Raw genomic sequence first — 17,447 nt, 5'->3', positions numbered from 1 at the left:
AACTCCTGGGGAAGGGTGGTCAAGCGCAGGTGAAATCTAGCTGTTCCTATCAGAGTTCTGCCTTGTCTCTGGTGTGGGGTGGTTTTGCCTGCCACTGCTGCTCCACAGCAGTGGCCCAAGGGCTCACGAACCTAGTTTCTGCCTTGAAAGCCTGACAAACGCTGACAAGTCAGACAAACTGAATGAAATCTCTATAAACCTGGAGGATGTAATGGGGCAATTTGACAAATTGAAGAGTAGCAAATCTCCTGGACCGGATGGTATTCATCCCAGAGTACTGATAGAATTGAAAAATGAACGTGCGGAACTATTATTAGTAATATGTAATTTATCTTTAAAATCGAGCGTGGTACCAGAAAATTGGAGGGTGGACCATGTAACACCGATTTTTTTTAAAAGGTTCCATTGGAGATCCGGGAAATTATAGACCGGTAAGCCTGACTGTCATGTCCCCTACCTCAACGCAAGCGGCATCCTTGGGCTGCGCAGGGTCCCGTTGACACGCACACTTGACTGGCACTGCCTGAGCCATGTGTGTGTAATGCTCTCTGAATTTGTTCAGAGAATGGTGGTTGCAGGCTCTTTAATTGCTTTGCTTCTATGCACCTGTTTCAGCTCTCTTTCTCTCTCTGCCTGGCTTCCAGACTCCTTGATTGCTTTGCTTCCACCCACATGGGTCTGCTCTTCCTCTGTCTGGCTTCCCTTGCTTCTCTCCTATTGGTCTTCCGGTTCCTCCTTCCCCTGCTCTTGTCCTATGGCTGTGCCCCTTCTCCATGCTGATGTCAGATGCCAGCACTTTATCAGCTGAGCTCTCCCTGGACTCCATGCTTCGGCTTCTACTTTGGTAGGTGTTTCTAACTCTGTAGTCTGCTTCTTATCTACTGGTCCCTCGTTGCTGACTTTGCCTGTACCTGGATTACCCTGCTGCCTGCCTACTGACTTTCGCCTGTACCTGGATTACTCTCTTGCCTGCCGCCTGCCTACTGACTTTCATCTGTACCTGGATTACTCTCTTGCCTGCTGCCTGCCTACTGACTTTCACCTGTACCTGGATTATTCTCTTGCCTGCTGCCTGCCCAGTGCCGTAGCGAGGGCGGCTGACACCTGGGGTGGGTCGCTGCTGCGCACCCCCCCCCCGGAGCGCATTCTTACTGCCATTCAAAAGCAGGGGGTGGGCGGGAACGCTGATCCACCCCGAGTGCACGTCGCTGGGAGCTGCGTCGGCTCCGCTGGTTCCCTGCTCTCTCTGCCCCGGAACAGGAAGTAACCTGTTCCGGGGCAGAGGGAGCAGGGAACCAGCGGAGCCGACACCCCCCCAGCGGCGTGCACCCGGGGCGGACCGCCCCACCGCCCCCCCTTCCTACGCCACTGCGCCTGCCTACTGACTTTTGCCTGTACCTGGATTACTCTCTTGCCTGCCGCCTGCCTACTGACTTTCGCCTGTACCTGGATTACTCTCTTGCCTGCCGCCTGCCTACTGACTTTCGCCTGTACCTGTATTACTCTCTTGACCTGCTGCCTGCCTCGCGGATACATTCATCACCCCGCTTCCAGCTCCGTCCTGTAAGTCCTGCAGGCTGCCCGCACCTAGGGGCTCAACTTCTGGGGAATGGCGGTTAGCACAGTTGAAACCTGTGGTTGTCCAGCCGCCAAGCAGAACCTGGTCTGAGTACCAGGCTCAGCAGCGCTGTACTTGGTACAAGAACTCACAAGTCTGACACTGACGTTGGTGCCTGGCAAAATGGTAGAGACTATTATAAAGAACAAAATTACAGAACATATTCAAAAGCATGGATTAATGAGACAAAGCCAACATGGATTTAGTGAAGGGAAATCTTGCTGCACCAATCTATTACATTTCTTTGATGGGGTGAACAAACATGTGGATGAAGGCGAATCGGTTGATATTGAGTAACTGTCAGGATTTACAACAAGCAGAATGTGGCCTAAATGGAGAGCCTTTCTGTATATTCTATATACTGCACGGAATGTTAAGCCTATTCTATATAATTTAGGTGTACTTTTGAGAATATGCCTAGGTGTATTTTTTCCACATGGATTTTTCAGGCGCCATGTATAGAATCTAGCCCTTATCGCACATCATCCTGGTAGCTAAATTTTGGTGCTGTTTCTTGAATTTACCCCATATTGGGTGGAAGATTTGTAAAAGTCCATTTCTGTGAGCACTGCTTTGCTCATGGAAATGGCTTTGAAAGTTACCTTATTGTAGAGAAGTAGTACACTGTAAAAATCTAGGAATAATCATTTGGTATTGTTGGGTTTTGCTACATAACTATAACCTTGTGTTTTGCATTTTTCAGTTTCCCATTTTCTGTTTGTTTTTCTCCCCAAATTTTTTATTCCAAATAAATTGTTTGCTCAGATCAAAGATGGCAACATGAATCAATATTTCTGACTCCATTCCATATATGTACATGCATGGCATGCTCTTGAGTTCTTACCCAACACAAAGGAAACTGGGATCAGCTCTGCATAGTTGTTACAGTAAAGTGCCAATTTCTCAAAGCTTGACCGCTGATGTTCATTGAGAAGCAACCTTAAGAGAAAACAGAAGTGAACATCAACAGGAGCCAGTGTATCTTTGAAATGATTGGCTACAATTGCTAGATAAGAACCAAAAGGGAAAAAAAAAAGAGAGAACTAGACTTGAGATGCCCTTCTTTTCCATCAAAAATGCCATGCTGTTTCAGATCAATGGGCTCAGTCCACTATAGCCAACAGTGTCCAACCTGAAAGAATTGAAGATAAAAAGCCAAACATGAAAGATCCTTTGCCTGTTGTTCACTCCTCATTCTTGGCACTAAGAAGTGGCAGTAATTGTTACATGGATCTGTCCTCCAGAAACTTGTCCAAATTGTTTTTAAGCAGAGCTCTACTACTGGTCTTGATTACATCCACATCTCAAGTTTATTTAATCCCTTTTCCGCCTTCAGCAATAACCATACCTGCAGTGTTTTGAACAAATTCTGGGAGGCCTTAGGTCTCAAGGGACCATTTTCTCTTCTTATATTTTACTTCCAAAAATTCATTCTAGTCTAGATTTTGTTCAAAATCAGAAAACACATACTGAGAATGGAAAAAAACAAATTGGACAGGCAGAAAAGTGAAAAATAGTGTATAGGAGAAAAGAATCTCAAAAGTCACTGTCAGTGGCAGAGCCAGAAATGAATTTTGGGGGATGCCAATGGTTAACATGGGGGAAGGAAGCCCTAGGTACCAAGTACCCCATTTCCTCTGCCTTCCCTTGCTTTCCCTTTCTTCTCCCTTGCCCTATACCCCCCACCCAAAAAAAATAAAATGAAAAATACATTAGTTAGTGGGGATCCCCAAGCCTTAGCAGTTAAAGAAATTTGGAGCCACCTTTGAGTGAGCTGTGCAGTGCAGTGAAGAAGCTGGCAGACAGTAGCAGCATTTTAAGCAGTTTTTGCTGACATTGCCAGAGCATTGAGGACTGGTGGACTAGCCCAGGCTGATGCTGATCTTGTGAGCTGGCTCTGGATTTCTGCAGCTGGCCTTGTTTGGGGATCCCTTATTTATTAGGATTTATTTACCGCCTTTTTGAAGGAGTTCACTCAGTAAGAATAGATCAAACATGAGCAATAGGCAATTACAGCAGTAAAAATATTCCAAAACAATACAAAGTATGACATGGTATACTAGCAATGTCAACACATAGTAACATAGTAGATGACGGCAGAAAAAGACCTGCATGGTCCATCCAGTCTGCCCAACAAGATAAACTCATATGTGCTACTTTTTGTGTATACCTTACCTTGATTTGTACCTGTCCTTTTCAGGACACAGACCGTGTAAGTCTGCCCAGCACTATCCCCGCCTCCCAACCACCAGCCCCTCCTCCCACCACCAGCTCTGGCACAGACCGTATAAGTCTGCCCAGCACTATCCCTACCTCTCGCCACTGGCTCTGCCACCCAATCTCGGCTAAGCTCCTTAGGATCCATTCCTTCTGAACAGGATTCCTTTATGTTTGTCCCACTCATGTTTGAATTCCGTTACTGTTTTCATTTCCACCACCTCCCGTGGGAGGGCATTCCAAGCATCCACTACTCTCTCTGTGAAAAAATACTTCCTGACATTTTTCTTGAGTCTGCCCCCCTTCAATCTCATTTCATGTCCTCTCGTTCTACCTCCTTCGTATCTCCGGAAAAGGTTCGTTTGTGGATTAATAACTTTCAAATATTTGAACGTCTGTATCATATCACCCCTGTTTCTCCTTTCCTCCAGGGTATACATGTTCAGGTCATTAAGTCTCTCCTCATACGTCTTGTAACGCAAATCCCTTACCATTCTCGTAGCTTTTCTTTGCACCGCTTCAATTCTTTTTACAACACAATACGTAATAGAACATTATAATTGGTAGTAAAGGGTAATGCAAAGTTGTAACATATAGATGGGTAAGAAAGTAGGAAGAATTAGAAAGTAAGGTGACTGATTTGAAGAAAGTTGCACATGGAGGAGTGGATATCCTGCTGCAGTATGGTCAGCCCGAGTCATTCCTTGTGTGTGTGAGTGAGACTAACAAGTTAGTCAGTTATACCCATAGTGTGCCTGACTGCTGGCGGGGGGGGGGACTGAGACAAAAGTGGAGGACCCAGGCCCATCCATAGCAACTATACTCCTGGTCACAGTTCAGTTTCCTCTTCTGAGGCAGTAGCATCCACAGACATAATCCAGTTGAGCAGTCATTTTCTGAAAACCTTGGGCCTGTCACTGTTTCCTATAAGTGTCTTCTTCTCCCACAACCTAGGAACTATAGAAAATTTCTGTCACCTCTCTTCTCAAAGACAATTACCTCTGCACAAGACAAGTACCCAGATCAAACTCTTATCCCTTGGACCTAGGAATTCTCATCCTCCTGGAACACTGCTACTCGGAGTCTCCTTTCTTCTTCTCTCAATTTGTTTTCTTCCAGGGGAAGGAAGAGCTTCATTCTTCATGTTCTGGGGAACTCCCTTGGCTCCTCCAATGGGGTATCTGAGAGTGCAGCCCTCTTGGCTGCCTCCCACTTCTACACTAACTTGTAATGCCCCAAGTATTAATGGAGCTCTCACGTTTGTAAAAAAAAATAAAGGGCAGAACCACACTCTTTGTGAGAGAGGCAAGAGACATATTGGAAAGTTCTGAGTTATACAATCTCACTTATTTACCAGGTAGAGCCCCTGGAGCAGAAGTGGGCAACCATTATATACAGAGGTTGCTTGAATGTCAGTACTACCCACAGCGGGCTACAACACTACATAGTGACAGATCAGGAAATGCACAGAGCTCCATAGACCTTCTGTGATTGATAAATAAATAAATAAATACATAATTAAGCAAAAATTTCAGTAAAACACGATGGAAACAAACTGCTAGAATGGCTATTCTGAAAACATTTGGGAAATAGAGTATTTAAAATCACCAAAATTCTGGCTAACGATATGGTCTTGAGGTGTACATAAAAATTCAATGGAGGGCAACATTTGGTCCACGGGCCACAGGTTGCCCATTCCTGCCCTGGAGGCCTCCTCATTGACTTAGAAAACTTTGATGCAGGAGTAGCCCTAATAGCTAGAGCAGCAGGCTGAGAACTAGAGGACCCCAATTCAGATCCCACTGTGGCTTTTTGTGTCCTCAGGTACAAACAGACTGTGAGTCCTCCAGGGACAGAGAACTACCTACTGTACCTGAATATACACAGCTTGCAGGTAAAGAAAATAAAGAAAAATAGTCTTTGAAATTTGTTTTAATCTGCTACAGTTAGTTTCATGAGTGTATTCTAGTCTTGGTACTAAACAACTATTTCTTATTACCTTATTCCACCCCACTTACGATTCTGTAGACCTCCATTATGTCTCTTCTCAGTTATCTCTTTTCCAGACCAAAGAGCCTAATCTGTTGAGCTTTCTTCGTAAGGCTCTGTTCCATCTCCTTTACCATTTTTGTTGCTCTTCTCTATTTTATTTCCAGTTTGGGTACATCTTTTTGAAATGGGGCAACCAGAATGAAATACTTAGGTGATTGGTTTGGTAGCTCAGTCCCTCACACTGTCCCTGGGTTGGCTGTAGGTAGAGTTGTAGTCTTTGCTTATGGCTGACACCTAGTAGGAGGCATATTTTCAAAGCACTTTGGGAGGCTAAGTTCCATAGGTTTCTATGGAACTTTGGGAGACTAAGTGCTTTGAAAATGAGCTTGTACTAGTGACTTATTTATTATGACATTTCTACCCCACATTTTCCCACAAAAGCTCAGGTTCAATGCGGCTTACATAACAAATTAAGAAGAAGCATTAGAAGACAATTAATATTAATACAAGAATACAACTATTAAAAAAATTCTTTTCATATTGCTGAACACAGATCTAAAGAAGTGGGCTTTAAGTAAACTTTTAAATGATATATAATCGATTGAGTGTCTGATATACTTGGGTAATGAGTTCCAGAGTTTGGTACTTAGTAAGAAAAATTAGCATTATGAATATTATGGAGTGGAGGAGTAGCCTAGTGGTTAGTGCAGTGGACTTTGATCCTGGAGAACTGAGTTCAATTCCCACTGCAGCTCCTTGTGGCTCTGGGCAAGTCACTTAACACTCCATTGCCCCTAGTACAAAATAAGTACCTGAATATATGTAAACCACTTTGAATGTAGTTGCAAAAACCACAGAAAGGCAGTATATCAAGTCCCATTTCCTTTCCCTTCCCTATTTTTGTAGGTTAAGTTTTACAACTTGGGAAATGTAATATGAGATATTCTCTAGATGATGAGGTGGCATTTATTTCGTGGTGATAACTTAATGAGATCTATCATATAAGATGGTAAGATACCATACCAGAAGGAGCCCAAATACATGATCCTTGGCTCAGGAATGTTACTGCAATGACTACAGCAGGTATATATAGGGAGGGTGCAATCTAAAAGGAGGGGGAGGGTTAGCTGTGACTGATGGCTTACAGTGCCAGATCCCAGACCTGGCATCAACTGAGCTGGAAGTCCAAAGGAGCAGGAGGAAAGTAGCAGTTATATTCCATGTATTAAAAAAGGAGGAAGAAAGACCAAGCAACAGCCAGCATGGTTAAAAAGTGAGGTGAAGGAAGCTATTAGAGCTAAAAAAAAAAAAAAAATCCTCAGAAAATGGAAGCAGGATTTGACTGACAATAATAAGAAACAGCATAAGGAATGGCAAGTCAAATGCAAAGCGCTAATAAGGAAGGCAAAAAGGGACTTTGAAAAAAAGATTGCTTTGGAGTCAAAAACACATAGTAAAACCCAGTGGTGGTGGAGGAGGAGGAGGCAGCGGCGGCGAAAGGGCCAGACCCCTGGCAGGATATGCCTCCCTTGAGGGGGATGAGGAGGAGGGTGAAATCAAGGGCCCAACACCATCATCCTTCTCCACACCACCATCACCACCACCAGAACTAACAGCCGCAGCAGCAGAGCACAATGCTGCTGTACTGCACCTCCTGCAGCAACTGGTGCATACCCAAAACCAGTTGCTGCAGGAGGTGGCAGCGATGCAGCAGGCTAACGAGCAGCACTTCGGGCCACAGAGGCAGCTCCTGGTGCTGCTCGTTAGCTTGCTGCAAAGGGCCATGCAGCAGCAGCAAGGAGGACAAAGCCCTCAATGAGGACAATTTAATATATGTTTCTAAATAGTTCTATTTTTGTTGGTTAAATACAAGTCTGATATTTTTGAGATAACAGGGTGTGTGTCTGTACTTTGTGCACTACATATTATCAAATGCTGGGGTTGATGTGAGAGGAGGCAGCAATCTGGGTTACATGACAGGTGAACTGTGACAGAGAAACTTTGGAAAATATGTGTCATAAGTGTGGCCATACAGAAGGCCACCTGTTCCTTCCAAAATGCATGGCTGTATGGTAAGGGGGGGGAGGCTGGGTGGGCATTTCTGTTAAGGAACAGAAATGCCCATCCAGCCTCCCCCCCACCCCCCCCCTTACCATAGAGCCCCACAGCACAGAGTTGTGTAAATAATGGGTATGTTGTCTAGCACTAGTGATCTGCCAAGTACAAAGTTGCAGATAACCATAGGTAGCGCCTAGCCTATGTTTGCTCTCTGATCAGCAGACACCCTTACCCACAACCAAACCACATTGGTCAAGGCTAGGAAGGAGCTACAAACAGCTGGGTCATCTTTTTCACATTGAATGTATCAGCAATGGCATATAGTGCTGAGAAGAAAAGGGAAAGCATTAGATGGATGTTTAGTTCATCACAATTGCAATATAAAACATCAGGTACAGGGAGGAGTCAAGATGGCGCCAAGACGCTGAGTGTCCGAAGTTCGTGGAGATGTGTATTGCCTTATCGTTTTTTTTTTCTTCTGAAAGCAATGCCCCATACTAAAAGAAAGGGAATGGTGAGAGCCTTACCCCTCCAGGCTCGCACATCTTCTCCCAGGCAAGGAACGCTCGATGACTTCGTGGCTCAGCGCACACCAACACAAACAGGAGGAGAAACTCCGCTAGACGCTGGTGCAGGGATTCCGGCGTCGCTGGAGAGTGAGATCTCTTTGTCTCCTCCAGATACTGGAACGCCACTCTGTCCTGCCGCGATTCGAGAGGGGAGAGCTGAACTACACAACCCGGAAGTTGGTGAAGATGTGGTCAGCGGAGAGTGTCCCCCTTTGGAAATGAACGCGGCAGTTGAAGGTAATCTAACGCGGGGAAACCTGCCCGGAGTGGTAACTCTAGATACGTTGTGGTTGGCAATGGAGAAAATGCAAAAACTTATAATTACCTCCACACAAGAGACTAAAAACCTTGCAACTACTGTTGATCAGCTCTCTAAATCTATGGAAAAAATGAAACAAGATTTAAATGATCAACAAAAGAGCTCTCAGGAAGAAACTGGAAAACTTAAAGAAAATGTTTCAGCAGTGATAAAAGATAATATAAATATGCGCCAAAAGATTGAACAAATTGAGAATTATAATAGAAGACTGAATATGCGAATTCTCAATTTCCCCAAACCAATAGGAGTTTCACCATATGATATGTTTAAAAAATTTCTTGTGCAAAAATTTAAAGTTCTCATCTCAAAATATTCCACCGATAAATAAGATTTATTATTTACCTTCTAAGAAAAATCAGGTAGAGACCCCCTTAAATTTGGAGAAAATTGAGGAGTTAAAAGATATTTCAATGATTTTGGAGGACTCACTATCTGAAGTAATGACAAGAGCGACTCTTCTAATATCATTTGTATTTGAACAAGACTTTGACGCAGTATTAAAACTTTACTTCAAGAATACTCAATTAGAGTTCTGCGGTCAGAAACTTTGGATCTTTCCGGATGTGACTAAAATTACTCAGGAGAGAAGGAAACAGTTTCTGGAAATGAGAGTGGAAACTAGATCCTTGGGGGCAACTTTTTTACTTGCCTATCCTTGCAAGTGTATTGTAAAATACTTAGGTATAAAATATGTATTTTTTGCACCAACTCAACTGAGAGAGTTTATAAATTTGAAAAAGATTGTTAAGATATGAATCCAGTATAATTTAAAGAGAAATGGTGGAAGTTAGGCTATGCCTTTCCTGTTAATTATATCTTGACTAGATTCCCTGAATCAGTTTAGACTCCTCTCCCTCTCATCTGCTTTATTGTGGTCTAAGGTAGACATGGTGAAGTAATAATGTATTTTTTTTTTTTCATTTTAAGTATTGAAATTATATGTTTCATTCATGCCTAATGTTTCTTGTAACAAGCTTAAATACTTGTGAATATATAAAATGCATAAATAAAATAATAATTAAAAAAAAAAAAACATCAGGTACAGAAGGGCACAGGCTAGGGGAATTATATAGGCACCAGGCTGTAGCCACCTGCAGGTAATTTAGAGTAGGAACTGTAACCAGAACCCCTCTCCCTCACCATGACTTAAGGGCTCAAGGCCATGGTAGGCACTCACCTTTGGCTACCTAGAAAATGGTTTGCAGGATAGAATTTAGAAATGTTGTTGGTCCATACCTATGGAAGATTGTAGGACTGTGTTCAATAATGTGGAAAAGACAATCAGTGCATATATGCTTCCCCCCCTCCCCACACCCAGCACCCTTGAGAATGGGTGGACATTTCATAAAAGGGGACTGGGGTTCACCACATAAAGAAGGATGGAACCTACCGGGGAGACACATGTGGTGCAAAGCGGAAGAAAAACTACCAGCTGTGGATACCCGTGAACCTGCTGTAAATAGAGGTAAGATTTGAATGCAGAAGACATACAGAGAATGGGGAACCCTTGACCATGAGGGATGCACACATCCATTCTCAGGGCCTCTTCCCCACCCCCACCCCACAGGCAGCCACAACTGAGTTTGTCCACTAGAGAAGAAGACATCTGTACAATGAATTGGGTAGAAACAATCATGGCTCTCAGAGTCCAGTGTATTACAGTCCACTGCTGTCTCTTGCAATCCTCTTGACCAGCTGTCCTGCAAGATGCAAGAAGTGTTTTGTTTAGCACCTACATAGCAGAAAGGGAAAAGGTGGCTGAGAGGCATGAGCTTACCTTGAACTTCTGGTGCAAGAATCTGTTGGCTCCAAGGGACCAGAGGCTGCCTACTTCAACAAAGGAGAGAGAGAATGGGGGACAGTGAGGGAGCGCATCACACACAGTAAGCAGCTCCTGGAGGGTAGAGAATGGAGAGTTGGCCAGATGTAGAAAATGCAGAGCTAAGCTGCCAGCTAACACCCAGTCAGAAATTTTTGGAAAGGAAAGGTACACAGCCCACACACCAGTTATCTTTCAAGAATTGGCAAAAAAGTCCCCCCCCCCCCCCACAAAAAAAATCCCCCCAAAACAAACAGGTGTACAAAAGCATACAGTGGGAAAAACAAGGTTTACTATAACTGAAGCTAAAGTGCTTTGAAATACCACCCCATAATCTAAAGAAAAACCTCTAAAGTGCAAGCACAGAGAGGCGCCAATAAAGGGAATGCAAACTGCCAAACTGGAAGAGCTGCTGGGGATGTTTATCATTTTCACCCATAATCAAAATTAGGGCGTCTAAAACACAGAGCAGCTGGGGACGTCTATAATTCCCACTCATAATCGAAATGAGGGCGCCCAAATCGGCAGAGCAGCTGTGGACGTTTAGGGATTTTGTCCATAATCGAAATTAGGACGTCCATCTTGGGGACACCCATCCCGCTCTTATATGGACATCCCTAGGACAGTATTTAAGCGTCCACAGTATTTTCAAATCTTTGCATCCCAATATTAGAATGGCACCAAAACAGGCACCCACCCGCAAGGGTAATTTCAGTGACCCTGAAATTGAACTGCTGGTGCAAGAAATACAAAAAAGGCACACACATCTCTTTGCTCCCATGGGCCAGAGGCTGGCTGCTACAACAAAGCAGATAGAATGGGAGGCAGTGAGGGACCGGGTCAACCATTGTAGCAGGGATGTGGAAAACTGCAAGCGGAAGTGGCACCGGTCGATGCATTATTTGAGGAAGAAGGCTGGTGCCAACCCCCCAGCAGATGACACTGCTAATTTGACCCCCCTAGAGTACATCATTCATGGGCTCTTGCCCCAGGAGGGGATCCATGGCATTGGGTCTCTGGACACATCAGCACAGCCTGAGGGCTCAGGTAGGCTCACCATTAGGAAGCTGGGGTATCTGTTGTGCTGCACTACACTCTGTTTTACACAAGTGAGGGACAGTGTGGTGCTTCTAAGTAGGGGAAGGGGTGAGAACACCACATGCAGTACAAATCACTATTCATTATAGACCATGACAAAGGGAGTAGCCAGGTGGAGAGGGGGAGGGTTTCCAGCTATGTGTATGTAGATTACCACTGTTTCACAGCTTTGGGGGCCGTCCCCACTCCCTCCTCTTTTCCCATCACCAGATTGTACATATCTCCTTCCCACAAGTCTGTGCTGTAGCCACTGTGTCCTCTGAACTCCTTCCACAGTTCTATGTCTACCCACCTAACTGTGTGGCTCTCTTGCACATCAGTCTCTGAAGTACACTGTGCTCCTCGTCTCCAGCTCTGTACCATGTACAATGACATCTGTGGCTTGCCTGCCAATCCCATTCCTCACCATCTCTTTGCTGGGTTTTTGCGTGTGGGGCTATGTATATGAATGCTGAAAAACAAAAGTGGGTTATTTTGACCAACACACTTCCTCCCCTTTTGCTATGCAGGTGATGACAGCCAGTCAGAGGCAGAAGCTGGCCCTAGTGGCCACCAGCCCCAGCACAATGAACAGCACACAGAGCAGCAAACCAGTGGGCCTGGAGGTGTGCCTGCACAAGAAGGCACACAGGACCAGTCACATGGAGTGGAACCACAGGACACAGCAGCAGCAGCAGCAGCAGCAGCGCCGGCTCTCCCTCCACCACCCACAGCCTTTGCCGATGGTGGCACAGAGGAAGAAGATGCAGAAGGGGGAGCACATCCTCAGCAGAGGCTATCCAGCCAGGGGAGGCAGCTACTGCGCCTTGCAACACAATTGCTGGGCCACAATGTGCACCTGGAAGATTACCGGCGCCAGAAATTGGAGCTGCAACGGGAAGTGGTACAAGCCCAATGGGAAGTGGTACAGCAGCTCCAACGGCTGGAGCAGAGCATCGAGGGCCTACGGCGTGACCTGAAAGCACACAGTACAGCTCTGATGCAGCAACAAGTGGCGTCTACTTCCACCACTGCACAGCAACCGCTGGCAAAGAAGAGCTTGAGATCCTCAGCACCCCCCCCCCCAGCCACTGGTCAAGCAGCCACCACACCAGCTCCCCTTCTGGGTCCTGTGCCCAGGTTGAAGGGCAAACCACAGACCACAAGGTGGCCGGACTTCCAGAGGGCAGCTGAGGCAGCAGGCTGCTTTGTGGACACAGAGGACAGTGGGACCTCATCAGAGGAGGACTCTGAACAGTTCCCCTGCAGCACCAACAGCTGGACTGCCACCAGCTGCTCAGGAACACGGTGGAGGGGTAGAAGGGGACAGGGACGGGGCCAAGGGAGGGGCGGGGAAAGTGATGGGACATGCTGGGGGGGTGGGGGGGGGGGGTGCTGGGAGGTGGGAGGAAGGAGTGTGAGGGTTGGAGGGAGGGGAATATGCACAAAGCGGGTGATGGTGGTGGGAGGGGTGGTGGTGGTGGTGGTGTGTAAGTAGTATGTGATAGCAATAAATGTCAACTTAACTCTCACACAAAACTTGTGGTGATGAGTCTTTGCCTGGCTCTGACCTCCAACTGGTGTGCACTCTGCTCTGCTCTGTGGGCGGGAGGTGGAGGGGGCTCCTCATCCTCTTCATCTGGGGCCTGCTGCTGTGGTTGCTGTGGCTCTTCTGGGAGGGCCTGTCCTCTGTGCATTGCCAAATTATGTAGCATTCAGCAGACCAGGAATATCTTTGCCACCTTTTGGGGGCTTTACAGGAGCTCCCCTCCAGAATGATCCAGACATCAGAACCTGTTCTTAAGTTGTCCGAAGGTGCACTTGATGATGCCATGTGTGGTCCGATGTGTGCTGTTGTAGTTCTGCTCCGGTCCTGTTTGTGGGTGCACTATGGGGGTCATGAGCCAACTCTGCTGTGGGTAGCCTCTGTCACCTTTGTGGAGAAAGAGGATGAGAAAGATGAGTGTGTATTGTTTGGAGTGGGTACCTTGTGGATGTGGGGGGTGGGGGATAGTGGATTGTGGAGTGAGCTGGAGGGAGACAATGCTGAGGGTTGCCCGGTGGAGGAGGCATAGTTTGGGCAGATCCATGCTGCACTTATCTAGGAGCCATTCGCCGGTGATCTCTCCTCTGTCAAACCTGTGGAAGATTCCTGAGTGCTGCAATATATAGGCGTCATGGGTGGAACCTGGGTATCGTGCACACACGTTTAGAATCTCCACCTGGGTGTCACACACAACTTGCATATTGAGTGAATGGAATGCTTTCCTGTTCCTATAGTTGGCCTCTTGTGCCCAGGGTGGGGGTGGGTGTGACATGTGTGCAGTCAGTGGCGCCTATGACCAAGGGGAAGCGAGCTATGGTGTAGAAGTCAGCCATGTTGTTCTGCAGGGCCTGGGGGTGGTGGGGAAGGTGGTGTACTCAGAGGTATGGGTAAGGAAGGCATCAAGGAACTGGGTGAGGTAGTTAGAAATGGAAGCCTGGGTGAGACCTATGTTAACAGATAGGACAGACTGGAAACTCCCAGTGGCCAGAAAAGAGAGAGAAGCAGTGATCTTTAGGTGCACAGGAATGGGGTTGTTCCTATGGGTCCTGGACTGCAGGAGGGGTTTGAGCTGGTCACAAAGGTGCTGAAAGGCAGCCGTATCAAACCGGTACCTAGTGAGACACTGCAGGTCAATGAGGTCTAGGAAACTGCAACGGGGCCTGAAAACTCTGGGGCGTGAGTACCTCCTGTGGTGCCTCCCCTCTTCCTCCAACATGTGAGCCACCTGTGCATTTAGTGCCTCCATTTCCCCACACTACAGGTGCAGTGCAGTGACACCAATGTTCACCTCTCCCTACCAACCTGGTGAAACACAGCAGCAACAAACACAACCTGAACTCACTATCCCACCACCGACAAACAATGCAGTCACACACAGCACAGCCACACTGCAAGCACTCTCTGAACCACTACACACTCTCCTGCCATACCCTCTAGCCACTCACTCTCCAAGCAGCAAACGACAGTCTTGACAAACACACACACACAGCAGCAACAGCAGCAACAGCAGCAGCAGCAGCAGCAGCACACAGAACAAAGAGAGAAACACAGACAACAAAGAGGTAAGGGAATGAAATGTGAACTTGGGGGCAGTGAATGGAGAGGGATGGGGGAGATAGAGGAAGGAGTAGTAGTGTCTGGGTTTGGGGGCTAGAAGGGGATAGGGAAAGCTGAAAAGGTAAAACACAAAAGAGGCAGGTGAGGCTGAAAACGTTCCGACTAGGGCACACAGATAAAGGTAACAGGTACTCAACAAACTCTCAGCTTTCTCTCCCAACAACGATCTTGCCACTCTCCAACTCCACAAAATCGCTAATGGGTCTAAAGACGACTTCCCCCTTACCCTGGTCGCTTTTATTTCAGGTCTAACTAAGGACGCCCATGTTCCTGCCCATGCGAAACCATTTCGCTATACGTTATATGTTGGAGGCGCCCATCTCATAACGCCGCCAGTAACACATCTCTAACACGCCCCCCATGGGGACATCCATAGATGGACGTCCTCGCGCTGAGGACATCTTCACGGCCCTGTTTCGATTATTGGATTTGGACGACTTTCTTTTACAGGGACGTCCATGTGCCTTTGAGTCACTTTTTGGACATCCTTCTTTTTCGAAAATGTGCCCGAAAGTATGGCGTGGAGGGGCATTTTCGATAGAACGTCTAAATCAGAATTTGGACTTTTTACAAAAACGTCCAAATTCTGAACAGAAAAGAAGGTCATTTTCAAAAAAGATAGATGTCTATCTTTTGTGTTTGAAAATGCTATGGACGTCTTGTGATTTGGACGTCCTTTTTTTTTTGGTCCATTTTCGAACAAAAAAATGTCCAAATGCAAAATGTCCAAAACAGAGGAGGAGTGGCTTAATGGTTAATGCAGCTGGCTTTGATCCTGGTAACGTGGGTTCAATTCCCACTGCTGCTCCTTGTGACTTTGGGCACGTCAAATGCACAAGGGGCATTTTTGGATATGACATCTAAGTTTGAATTTGGACTTTTTTGTAAAACGTCCAAAATCAGAACAGGAAAGGTCATGTTCTACAAAAAAAGTCTCTCTTTTCCTTTTGAAAATGCTGCTTGGAAAAATGTTTTGTGATTTGAATGTTTTATTTTTTGGTCCATTTTCAAACAAATACATCCAAATGCAAAACATACAAAATACACAAGAAAATCCAAAATAAAGTGAAACCATTCACATGTTCTATATGTGGTAAAAGGTTTGGTTGTAATGTAAATCTCAAAGTGCATCAGAAAGTCCACACGAGAGAGAGAAATTATTTGCATGTATAGAGTCTGATAAAAGCTTTGGTCAGAAGGTAAACCTCACAATGCACCAGAGAATACACAGAAACTGTTTACATGTCCTGAGTGTGGTAAAAGCTTTGGTTGGAAAGAAAGCCTCACATGGCATCAGAGAATCCACACAGGGATGAAACCATTTACATGCACTGAGGAGGTAAAAGCTTCAGTTGCATTGGGACAGGTAATTAGGGAATGTACACTCTTGCTATGAAGTATGGAAAATAGCACTCTGGTATTTAGATATTTATTTATTTATTTATGTTCTGCATTTATACCCCACATTTTCCCACCTCTTTGCAGGCTTAATGTGGCTTACAAATACCGTACTGGCGATCGCCATTTCCGGAATAAGAAGAATGTTCCAATCAGAGTATATAGAGTACACAGTAAATTAGAATAAAATCGGTAATCAATACATTTCAGGTGCTGAAATCAAGACTAGTGAAAAGCGTTCAATAATGACAATGTGATAAAGTAACCAAAATAAGAATAATTCAATGTTAACTAATTCTGGTACAGTTCTGATGTCCTGTTTTTAAGAAGGGTCCTTTTGATAAGTCTCTCTGAACAGGTTAGTCTTTAATAGTTTCTGGAAGGCTGCCAAATTGTGTGTTGTTTTTATGGTATTCAGCAGTGCATTCCAACGTTGCATACAAATGTAGGAGAAACTAGATGCATATATTGATTTAAATTTAAGTCCTCTGCAATTGGGATAATGGAGATTCAAGAAAGTACGTGACAAACTTTTTGTATTCCTTGCTGGTAAATCGATGAGGTCAGACATATATGTCAGGGCCTCACCATGAATAATTTTGTGGACCAGGGTAGAGATTTTGAATGTAATTTGATCTTTTAATGGTAGCCAGTGTAATTTTTCTCTGAGGGGTTTGGCACTTTCATATTTTGCCTTTCCAAATATGAGTCTGGCTGCAGTGTTTTGGGCTGTCTGAAGTCTCTTAATGATTTGTGCTTTACATCCGGCATAAATGGAATTGCAGTAGTCCAAATGGCTTAACACCATTGACTGCACCAGGTTGCGAAAAACCTCCCTTGGGAAGAAAGGTTTAACTCTTTTAAGTTTCCACATTGCATGGAACATTTTCTTTGTTACATTTTTTGCGTGGCTTTCTAGGGTAAGATTTCAATCAATTGTGACTCCCAGGAGTTTCAAGGTATCTGAGACAGGAAGAACGTGGTTTGGAGTGTTAATAGCATAATTGACCTTGTTATATTGAGATGAAAGGATAAGGCATTGAGTCTTAAGCTTTAGTTGGAATGCATCGGCCCACGAATTCATTATTTGGAAGCTGTGATTGATTTTCTTTGTGATTTCTGTTAAATCATTTCTGAACGGGATATATATTGTGACATCATCAGCGTAGATGTAAGGATTGAGTCCTTGATTGGATAATGATTCTGCCAGTGGCATC

General features: G+C 45.3%; 1 protein-coding gene across 2 annotated transcripts in view; it reads right to left on the bottom strand.

Annotated features, from left to right (window-relative positions):
- Positions 1 to 17,447, bottom strand: part of BEST1 (bestrophin 1) — an 84,394-nt gene that overhangs the window by 46,177 nt on the left and 20,770 nt on the right. For both annotated transcript variants that reach the window (XM_030201186.1, XM_030201187.1), the window contains exon 2: positions 2,463 to 2,557. In XM_030201186.1, coding sequence (XP_030057046.1) covers positions 2,463 to 2,557 — 95 coding nt within the window. The remainder of the gene's footprint in view (positions 1 to 2,462; positions 2,558 to 17,447) is intronic.

The sequence above is a fragment of the Microcaecilia unicolor genome, chromosome 4 (genome assembly GCF_901765095.1).
Source record: "Microcaecilia unicolor chromosome 4, aMicUni1.1, whole genome shotgun sequence".
In the NCBI taxonomy this organism is placed as follows: Eukaryota; Metazoa; Chordata; class Amphibia; order Gymnophiona; family Siphonopidae; genus Microcaecilia; species Microcaecilia unicolor.
The sequence above is the reverse complement of the archived record's forward strand: the minus strand, read 5'-3'. Positions and strand labels throughout refer to the sequence as shown.